The sequence below is a fragment of the Papaver somniferum genome, chromosome 1 (genome assembly GCF_003573695.1).
Source record: "Papaver somniferum cultivar HN1 chromosome 1, ASM357369v1, whole genome shotgun sequence".
In the NCBI taxonomy this organism is placed as follows: Eukaryota; Viridiplantae; Streptophyta; class Magnoliopsida; order Ranunculales; family Papaveraceae; genus Papaver; species Papaver somniferum.
The window spans coordinates 81,947,489-81,958,763 of NC_039358.1; the positions used below are offsets into that span (position 1 = coordinate 81,947,489).

General features: G+C 35.6%; 1 protein-coding gene across 1 annotated transcript; it reads left to right on the top strand.

The window, feature by feature from the left end:
* Positions 1–1,482: 1,482 nt before the first annotated feature.
* On the top strand, positions 1,483–4,429 carry LOC113292299 (probable fatty acyl-CoA reductase 5). The gene is made up of 10 exons (XM_026541442.1): positions 1,483–1,657; positions 1,804–1,907; positions 2,017–2,219; positions 2,318–2,418; positions 2,584–2,779; positions 2,898–3,062; positions 3,167–3,248; positions 3,379–3,668; positions 3,783–3,850; positions 4,005–4,429. Exons 1-8 carry the CDS (start codon positions 1,579–1,581, stop codon positions 3,529–3,531), a joined length of 1,083 nt encoding a protein of 360 aa, XP_026397227.1. The 5' UTR covers positions 1,483–1,578; the 3' UTR covers positions 3,532–3,668; positions 3,783–3,850; positions 4,005–4,429.
* The last annotated feature ends 6,846 nt before the right edge of the window (positions 4,430–11,275 follow it).

The following is an 11,275-nucleotide window of genomic DNA, read 5'->3' on the forward strand; positions in this document are numbered from 1 at the left end:
GGGAGGTGGAATGAGATGGCAGTATGTATCGTCACCATACATATACTAGGACAGGAAAAACGAAACGGACCTAACTGCAGGTAGGAATAAAAGTATTTGGTGGTCCTTGAAGCAATCTTACACATAGTATATCTTACCACCTCAATTAATTCATTCACTACTCTTTATAAAAAATCCTATTATTAGGGCTTAAAAAGGGTGGGTTTTTGGGGCTTAATGGAATCATGAAATAACAACCCATAAGTTCCATTTCTATCCTTTTTTCTAATGTCTAATCTACGCTTAGTTTGATTAGTATTTGGTGGTCCTCCCGCAACGAAATAAACATCTTACACATTTTTTTGTGAAGCAATCTGCACATATATCTTACCACCTCAATTAATTCATTCACTACTCTTTATAAAAACCGTAAATTCTTACTGGTGCTGTGGCTAGACAGACATCGCCGAGACAAGAAGGTAAAGTTAATAATTTTTTGTTCTACAAAACATAATGTTACAATCTGTCTTATCTACCGTCTTCTTGATCATGCAGAAACAATAATCTCCATACATTGAGATTCGTTTAGGTAAGAAGAATGGTCAGAATTCCAAAATAGAAGTTGAGACGTAAATAGTTTTAAAGAGTTTTAAAGACATAACTGGCCTAAAGGTTATTAGCTAAATTATAGCCATAGCCAAAAGAATCGAAGGATCATAATGCTTGGCCTAAAGGTTACACAGGTTAGTCTTATTTTCACTGGTAAATGAAATGTTCATCCCGCGTACGAGACTGCTTTCTCTATTCTCCTTATTTCTCCTACTCTAGCAATCAAACGTATATGATCTTTGAGTTAACATATTTTTCATTTTTGCATGAGTAAGACAGACTAATAGAGTATGAAACAACACATGCATATTATGGAAAGTGCCTTCCGCTCAGTCTGGATAGTCTGGACTGTTGGACTAATTCCATGTATCAAAATAAAAGAAATTAAGAAAATACTTTCAGTGATTATTTCTATATAGCATCACAAGATGGACAACTCCTAGACACCTTGCTCTGCTAGTATAGAGGTGAAGGCGACTGCTTGGATCACGTAGCTCAGCTTATAGCCTCATATGGTTCATCAAGGCCTCTAACTGCAGCAAAATAATGTTTCTGAAAATGTCATGGCAAAAGCCAGATCATATGAAAATAGTGAGAAAAAGGAAAAGGGAAAACTAAATAAGATGTAGTAAAGATCTAATAGACGCCCAGTCCCATGTTACCACATTCCTAATCCTAGCTTCTTAATTAAATTGGAAGGGGACCATAAAATTCAATCAAACGCGCGAGAGATACTCTGGAGTTAATTACAACCAGATTTTTTTTTCTCAATGATGCGAATGGTACGAATACTCCAAATTAGGTCAATTCTCTGGCATTACTCCATGTGTTTTTAATTAGGAATAATACAACCTTGCCATCCATGATAAATATAAATATGCATGGAGTGGCTCTCTCATTCTTGTTATACACCAAGTAGTCACAAAACTTTAAGTTTTAAAGGTAGAAATATTGTGTTAACTACGAAATATAAATTATATAAAGCAAGCAATGGAATTGTCTGGTATTGTTCAATCTCTTGAGAACAAGATCATCCTTATCACTGGTTCTACCGGGTTCCTATCCAAATGTACGTATTTAACACAAATCAGTGCTGCAGTTTTTAGATGATCGATCATGTAGTATGTGTATCTTATATGTTTTTTACCTGCTACTCTTTACGTACCTTGTTCATCATATCCTTATCCTTCAGCTTTGACCAAATCGTGTATTCAGTGTTTGTGGAGAAGGTACTTAGGGTTCAGCCTAATGTGAAGCATTTCTATCTTCTTTTAAGAGCTGCTGATGCATCATCCCCTACTCAGCGTCTGAATAAGGATGTACGTACTGGATTTCAATTAATCATCATCGGCTTTCTTTAACTTACTGAAGTCCAAAAGGAATTAAGTAACTGAATAAATATAATGTCAGCTTAATTTGGTTTTGTAGGTGACAGGGAAGGAATTATTTAGAGTATTAAGGAAAAAACATGGTCTTGCGTTCGGTTCCTTTATATCCGAAAAGGTGACACCTATTTTTGGGGATGTCAGTTTAGAAAACTTGGGAATAAAAGATTCCGACTTGGAAAAGAAAATGCATAAAGAAATCCACCTTGTTGCCAATTTTGCTGCGACTACAAATTTTAATGATAGGTATTCAATAACAAATTCTTTTGGAGTAGACACAAACCGTTTTCTATCGTCCTGACTATTTTTTTGTTGTTGTTTTCTTCTTTAATACTGTTTATTAGATACGATGTGTCCCTGGCTGTGAACACAATGGGAGCTAAGCACGTTTTAAATTTCGCGGAAAAGTGTGAGAACCTAGAGTTGTTTCTCCATGTATCTACAGGTAACACACAAAAATTTATCAATCCCACCCTAGATCCAATTTTGTGCATACAGATTTTGTTCAAACCGCATGCATTTTTCTTACGATACTATTCAAAATAATTACTACCTTCTATTCATGCACATATGGAGCTAACTATGACATGGTATCATGATGATCGAACAGCTTTTGTATGTACTGGAGAGACGTCAGGAGTTATATTAGAGAAACCTCTAAGTCAAACATTGAAAGAATCTTCAAAAAATTTGGACATAATTGAAGAAGAGAAGAAGTTAATCCAACACAGATTGGATGAACTCAAAGCTGCACAAGCCTCAGAGAAACAAGAAACTGCTGCGATGAAAGATCTTGGACTTGAAAGGTCTTTAATTAAAGAGTTTTTAACATTTTAAACATGTTTGAGAGTACTTCGTGCACAAATGCCTTGTTTGCAATTATTACCTCATTCATCTTGTTTGCTATCCTGGCGTTGTGAACAGAGCTAAATTCTATGGATGGGCAAACACATATGCATTTACAAAGGCATTGGGGGAAATTACAATTGGTCGACACTTGAACAGAAACTTTCCCGTTGTCATCATAAGGCCTACGGCTGTAACCAGTACTTGCAGAGATCCGTTTCCTGGATGGGTAGAAGGATTCAAGTAAGTCAAGTCGCAACAAAATACTTTGTTTTGTTGGTAATCCAACACTTTCCCCCAACTTAATTCAAACTGATATGCATTGTTCTGTTGGCTGTAATCTGCAGAGCACTTGACCCCATGGTGATCAGTGTTGGAAAAGGGAAGTTACCTTGTTTTCTTGGGGACTACGAGTCATTCTTTGACATTGTAAGTTAAGCCTCATTAGCTCTATTCGATGCATAATCAAATTATACTCGGGCATTTTATATACTATTTTGAGATCAGATCCAAGGACCGATTTGCTAATGTAAACTCTGAATATGATTTGATGAAACAGATTCCAGGAGATATGGTGGTAAATTCTATAATAATGGCAATGGTTAATCACGGGAAAACAAATAATCTTACTTTCTCTCGAGGTGACAACAATATTATCTACCACATCGGTAGTTCTCACACACAGAGCCAACGAGGATCGTTAAGCTGTTAGAATATGCTTATGATTATTTTCTTGAGAATCCAGTATGGACGGGTAGAGATACTGATCAAACTGTTAGGCCAGTTTTCTTCCCTACCATGTCTAGCTTCCAACTGCACATCGACAACAATTATACGGTACCTGTGAAGGTTAGTGAATAAAATAATTAATTTATGAGGATGGCCTTAATATTTCTAGAATCAATTTTGTTGACAATTAGTGCAACCAGACTAATGTGTTTTTTCTTTTTTCCTCTTATGAAGGAGCAAAAAGTTCAATTTGCAAAGCGGTTGGCCGAACTTTATGAACCTTATGTACTCTTTAAAGGAACGTAAGTAATTTCATAATGAAATTAGTACTCGCAATTTTTTTATTCTGATTGAGTGTAATTTTCTGTTGGCCGGAGAAGGCCATATAGTTAAAGTAGGAAATGCATATATTGCATACTGGTGTTGAAGTAATCTTTGAAATTGGTGGCTTTGTAGTTTTGATACTTCGGCCTCAAATGAATTGAGAATGTGGAGCAAAGCATACTACGGACCTGGAGAGGCAAATATATTTGATTTCGACCCGAAACACATTGATTGGAAAGATTATATGATGAATGTTCATATTCCTGGTCTCATAAATATGTTGTTAAACCACATTTAGGAAATATTAGCAAATTATAAGTTCACTCGGAATCAAATTATGATGTTATCCTCAGGTACTTAAATATGAAGAATAACTAATAATTTGTAGGTTGATTTTACTATACGAGGATTTCTAGTTATAAAAATGTATCTGCTAGAGAATTTCTGGTTATCCAATTGTATTTGTAATTCCTTTAATATTTAATCACTAGGGTTTAACGCGGGTCGTTTATGAGCTTGTATCCCAAACTATGTAATGGGTATTGTTATTTTGTACATCCATGCATAGAATAAACCCAATAATTGCATCGGAAAAGTCCAAAAACAATTAGAAAGATAGAATATATAGTGTTATCTTGCTTTGAAAAATGCAAATTAACATAGACTAACCAAACATTTATTAATGAAGGTGTAGTTTTGCAATCTTCAATGTAAGATAACAAAACCTATTAAAAATTTGAAGAATAATTAAAAATTTGCGGGCTGATTTTACTACGAGGATTTCTGGTTAAAATGTATTTGCAAGAGAATTTGTAGTTATCAATTGAATTCGCAATTCCTTTTTAATGCGTGTCATTATGAGTTTGTATCAGAAGCTTAATGTAATTTGAAAAGCAAGACCATAGTAAATGTCATGATTATTATATTTATATTTGAGTGACTTCTCTGTTATTGACAATTCTTTGGATTTAGTTTCTTTGTAGGTAAATTTTTCTTTTACAATGGGTAAAAGAGTTTTTACTTGATTTTTTTAATAGGTAGAACAGTGGTCCCAAACCTACATCCAAACTTTTTTAAATGAATTTTTTTTCTTCTTTTTTTGATAATTATGGGGTTCGAATCCCTACCTTTAATATGGGAGGGAGCATCAGAATCATCAGATCACTTGATTACCTTCAATATGGGAGGGAGCATCAGAATCATCAGATCACTTGATGGTTCTGTACCACACAAATTAAAAGTTAGATAATTTGAATGGCAATACGGTCGTGAAACTACCATTATGACATGTGACCTAATTTTTTATCAGAAGACTGACATGTTACACCTGGAAAATGCTTTCAAGTGATGAATTAGAAAGGAGAAGAACAAACCTGAACTACAGATGTGGAAGCAAGAAACGGTCCACCAAGTTTGAACAGAGAGATAAGCCGATTATATATAGGAATCCAACACCATCTCACAATAGTTTCCATGATGGATTCTTTTGAAGAATGCGTGCCAATAAGAACAAAATGCAGCTCAGTGTAAGTTCCCTCCTTTATTTGTTGAGCAGCTCGTGTATTTCCTTGTTCCATTTATGTCAATGAGATAAGCCTATTAGACAAATTCATAGCGCACTCCTCTTGCTTAGTCATCCAGCAAAATGGATTAGTAAATCCGCCGGTGCTGATTGAGGTTGGCTGGTAGTAAGCTGATAACTTATACTCAACCACTTTTGAGTATTTGTAGTTGCAGGAAATCCTACACTACACCCCTCATATAATTTTATTATTAATCAACTCATTTTTAGGTTTACATTCTTAATTTTATTGATCAATTTTTGAATGTTCTTACAAGAAAATATAAAGAAATCAAAAATGACCTCTGCTCTAGACTTTCTCTCTCCTATTTACTTGTTTCTTACTCAAAATAGATCTCTCCCTCTCTTTACAACTTGAACCACTATGTATAAGGAAATACATAGTGGATGACAGCTAATCTGTCCTTTATTTTCGGGTATGGTCTGCGACATTCTCGCAACCTTACAAATGTTAATTTCGCAAGCTCTCTAATTTTCGCAGGACTATCACATCTTTCTCATGATCCTAGCTGACGTCGTTTATCGTATCATTTCTGAAATTGTTCTGCGATGCTGTTGTGTTGTGTTGTTGATAATTTCGCTGAGATATTCCCTTTGCGAGATTCTGATCCTACATCTTGCCTCTTCTCATATCTTCTCTGCAAAGTAGAGAATGGTGTGATAAATGCCGCAGCTGTTCATCTTTTCATATTCTGCATTTATCACACGTATTCTTTCTTCCATTTGTTTCTTGACACGTCTTCTGTAACCGCTTCTTTTCAACCGCTCACGTCTTTTCGTCTTAATGGTTTTTATTTCTTCGAGTAAAAAAAATCTCCTTTATATACTCTTCTTACTCTTCTTTCCACTTTTCTTTTTACTTTCTCTTCTATTTTTATTCTCTCATCTCTGCAACTCTGTTATTCTTCTGCAAGTTCTGCTGCTGTAATTTTTCCCCCCCTTCAATCCTCTTACTTTTTATTCATTCCCATACTCTATATTCAAATATGGCTCCAAATGGTCATAGACATGAGAAGAGTTTAAAAGATGTCCAAAAAGATCTTGCTAATAAAGGTTTCACACTCTCCACCATTCCTGGTGAAAATGCCAAATCAATTCTTTCTGTCAAACTTTTCTCTGATCAGTACTGTGATGATCAATCAATCATAATTTCGCTAGGTCAGATTCTCGCAGGTCTCCTTATTCCTCTTTATGACCCAGATCCTCCTTTATTTTATGAAATTCTCGCTCACTCGGGATTTTCGCGAGCTATCTTCCAACTGAGTGGGGACTGCATCCGTCCGATGTTAGAGTTCGCTAACCGTGGTGCTGGTAGAGGATCTCTGTACTCCAAAGAGCTTAGGGATCCTAAATTCGCAAACCTAGAGATAATTGCTGAGAAATACACAGTAGCGAGTTTCTTTGAGAACTATGAACTTATCTCCATGAATAAAGAGAATACTCGCTGGGGTATTTGCTTAAAAAGGAAAGATAACATTGATGAAGCCAAAATTCTCATGCAAGATATTGACTGGCATTCTGGTAAAAAAACAACTCCTCGCCAATCCAAAGATGATAAATGGTTTGTTTTTCCTTTGATGCTAAAAGCACCCTACATTGTTGGGTCAAATATTCTTCCTGCGAATCTCGCTGCTTATCAACCTTGGGTTTTCTCTTGGCCCGAGAAGGAGAAGGAAGTATGTTTCTTCCCATTTAGCTCACTTTACATTTCTTTATTTATCTTTATTATTTTATTCGTTAACTCTTGCGACATTCTGCAGATCCATAAATTGAAAGATAGTTATAACAGGACTGGGAAAGCTAGTACTCTGTTAGCTCTTCGTTCATACACAGATGAGGTAAGAAATTTTTCCTTATGATTTTAAACTGTATACTGTTGCTTCCATTTCTTATTTTTATCTATGTGTGAAGATTATTGTTGAAATAGAAGAGCCTGCTGATGTTACGAAGATTGGGGATAGAGGCAAAGATGCTCTTCACAGAGAAAAATCAACTGCTCCTCCTTCAAAGAAAAGGAAAGTCTGTTCTTCTTCTCCTTCAAATATTCCTCCTCACGAAAATTCCGAAAGTGACAAGGATGACGAGGATAATGATGATCTTGTCGCAAGTGAAGATTCTCCACCTGAATCTTCTATGGCTAAGCTCTCTGGCCTCTTTTCTGATTCTCTACAAGGAATGAGAGATAGCCAATTCGCAAATACCTGCAAAGCTCTCGCTACCCTTTGCGACGTCCCTTTACTAGATGGCGATAGCTCTCTTCGTGGAGTTTATAGATCAGTGACTCCCGACTTCTTGCATTCTCTCAATAGTCTGGTATACTTTTATCCTTTTACTTCTTTATTGTCATAACTCAAAATTTATTTCTATATTAATATTTTTTATATTTTCTCGCAGGCTGGAAAAGCTTCTTTTGCTGTTGCCTCAGACCTAGAGAGAAGACACGAAAATCTTGAAAAGAAGAATCTTCAATTTCGCACAAAGAATGGAGAATTGGAAGATGAAGTTAAAGGTCTTCGCGAGAAAAATAGACAATTAGAAATTGATTATTCTTCGTATAAGAACAAAATCTCTAGTCTTCAGCAATCTAATAATCAGCTTTACGGTATGTTATTTTTCTCTTTTCCCTTCATTCATTCATCCTGTTGTTTTATCTTATTTAAATGATCCTTTTTGCAGACATTTATGGTCTTTCTGATGAAGCTACCCTTCTTCGTTCATTTCCTAATGCCTTGGATAATGATACCCTTCTTGAGCGTCTTAATAATTCCTTAAATAGCTTCTCAAATGATAGAATTTCATCTCTTTCTCTAAATGAGCTTAGATCTAAATTTCGCCTCTTAGAAATTGACCATAGATCTAGTTTAGGCTTAGCCAACCGATTTAAGCGTCTTCTTCTTGATTCTAAAGAGAAAACTAATGAGTTAAGAACCAAAATTAGCGGTCTCATAGATGATAAGGATCGCATATTTGATCAAGGTGCCAAGGATTTGGAGAAATTCCAAGAGGCTCTTCTTGAAGTTCAACTTGAACGAGATGAAGCTAACCGCAAGAACATCGAACTCTGCGAAAGGGAAAATCAAATTCGTTCTCGTCTTCTTATAAGTAGTGAGGATGAATTTGTTTGGGATGCGAAAATCTTAGATGATGCTAGAAAAGATTTAGGTGTAAATGTTAGTCTCCAAGTTGAGCATACATCCTTGATTAGAGATATGATTTCTGACAGAGAAGGTTACTAACTGCTCTTCTTTACTAATCTTTTGCTTCTTATGAATTTTCATCAAGTTAATAATTGATTGTCTTTTTTTCGCAGATTCTGAAAATAGATATCGTGAAAAGATTGAAGAACTCGAAGTTGAAAAGGAGGAACTCGCAAAGAATCTTTCTTCTCGCAACGACAAGTATTCTAGATTAAATAATCAAATCAAGATCATTGTTGCGAATTTTAAGAATGATGCCATGCATTTTCGCAATCAAACTATCCAAATGGTTTGTGACGATCATAATATTTCTCATTCTGATTATCCTTGTCTCTTGGAAGATATCCCACAGAATACTCCCAATCTGATTATTTCTGATAGCGAAGCTGATGATGAAGAATCTGATGGTGATAGAAGTTCTAATGGTGATGAAGATTCTGACGCAGATGAATAAGAGAACAAGTATGATGAAGATAATGAAGGATCAACTAAGAAGTAGTCTTTGTTTCTTTCTTTGATTCTCTGTAATACTTATACATTTATTCCTTCTTTCTGTATATTTGTGAAAACGGCTATTGTCATCCTCTAAGAAAGTTTCAATAATTGAAATAAAAAGTTTATAATCAAGTAACAATGTTTGGATATAAACACAGTTTGTTCTCACATTTGTGTATAAGTCCAAAACCGGGAACCTGAAGTATGCGTACCTGTACGCGTACTGGCGGTTGTTGGATGTCTGGGCAATTATGCTTACTCGTAGGCATACTGGCAGAAGTCTCACATCCGTGAATTTCTGCTGGATTTTGGAAGTGTGAATTGCTATGCGCACCCGTATGCGTACTGGCGTAACCAAACTCGGTACGGCTACTTAAGTATCTGTACCCGTTTGCACACTTGAGTTGGTTGCTTTCTAAAATCGGTTGTACATGAACTTAAACATTTATAAAATAAGGATGCAATATTTGCAAAACGTGGATATAATGTTCATGAACTGATTCGAGTGAATCAAACCGATTTTGCTTCAATTGTGTTCTTGTATACTTCTATGAGAATATAACAATTGAACGGCTCTTTAACTAGTTTCATTTGAGTCATTTGAACTAGTTATGGTTAAGATAAATAAGGTTGATATGAGAGTAATCATATGGCTAACTTCGGCTAACTATTGTTGAGACAACATGGTGTACACGTTTGGGTATGGTTACATAAACCTAAATGAGGGGTACATTTCATTTGTTTGTAACAAGCTAAGTTCGATCTAACGGTTGAAAGATATTAGCTTGGTTGATTCAGGTTTTTCATCTAACGGTGAATATTGAATGCTTTGTTACCAAGGTAACTTGTATTGCAAACCCTGATTTGAAAACTATATAAAGGAGAACTCTAGCAACTGGGAAACCTAATCCCCACACCTCCTGTGTGTTACTAGTTGCATCAACTAGAGTCAATTATCCTTTAACCTTAGGTTTCTATGGAGACCATGTAGGTTAACGACTTCAAAGACTTCATTGGGAATGTGAAGCCATACCCAACTATTTTCTTTGTAGTTGCGTGTTCTGATCTTGCCCGATTTTATCGTTTGAGTACTATCTTCTCTAATATTTGCTCGAGATTTAATCTCCGATAGGCAAGATAAAAAGTAATCACAAACACCTTCGTCTCATCATTTGTGATTCCACAATATCTAGTTTCGCCATCATACGATTTAGATTATTGTGAGGTGATTGATAATACTAGGCTATTCTTCGGGAATATAAGTCTGTATTATCAATTAGTTCTTGTTCACCTTGATTTATCAAAATACGGAACAAAAACTCTTGGGTGTTTCTGTGAGAGACATATTTATTCATTTTATAGACTTTTCTGTGTGAGACATATTTGTTTATCAAGTCTTCGACTTTGGTCGTAGAAACTCTTGGTTGTGGGTGAGATCAGCTAAGGGAATCAGGTGCGTAGTATCCTGCTGGGATCAGAGACATAAGGAACGCAACTGTACCTTGAATCAATGTGATATTGATTAGGGTTCAACTACAGTCCAGTCCGAAGTTCATTGGTAGTAGGCTAGTGTCTATAACGTCTTAATACAGTGTGGTGTTCAAACTGGACTAGGTCCCGGGGTTTTCTGTATTTACGGTTTTCCTTGTTAACAAAATTCTGGTGTCTATGTTATTTCTTTTCCGCATTATGTTTTGTTATATAATTGAAATATCACAGGTTGTGCGTTAAGATTAATCAATTAGATAATCCAACCTTTGGTTGTTGATTTAAATTGATAGACACTTGAACATTGGTCTTTGGTACCGTTCAAGTTACTCCTCTTATATTCAATCGGGCTCGCAGATTTATATTTGCTGATTGCAGATTGAATTAAGAACTAAAGATATAAACTCTTTAATATACTTTTCTCTAGATTGAGTCTGACTAACTAGTTGATTCTCTAGAAAGTATATTGGAGTAAGTCCTCTCAGATTTCCAAACGAATTGTTGGGTGTGGTTGTTAGACCCCCGCATTTTCAATTAGTATCAGAGGAGGAAAACACATTAAAGACCTTATAAGTCTGTGTTTGTAGCGATATGATATGAACGGAAGTGCTATCTCTATAAACGTACCACCAGTCTCCGAT

Bases quoted from the DNA above. Each gene is read 5' to 3' on its own strand.
- LOC113292299 (XM_026541442.1), top strand. From the start codon at position 1,579: ATGGAATTGTCTGGTATTGTTCAATCTCTTGAGAACAAGATCATCCTT. The intron at 1,658-1,803 runs GTACGTATTTAA...TCGTGTATTCAG, and splicing joins TACCGGGTTCCTATCCAAAT to TGTTTGTGGAGAAGGTACTT. The intron at 3,249-3,378 runs GTAAGTTAAGCC...TTGATGAAACAG, and splicing joins ACGAGTCATTCTTTGACATT to ATTCCAGGAGATATGGTGGT.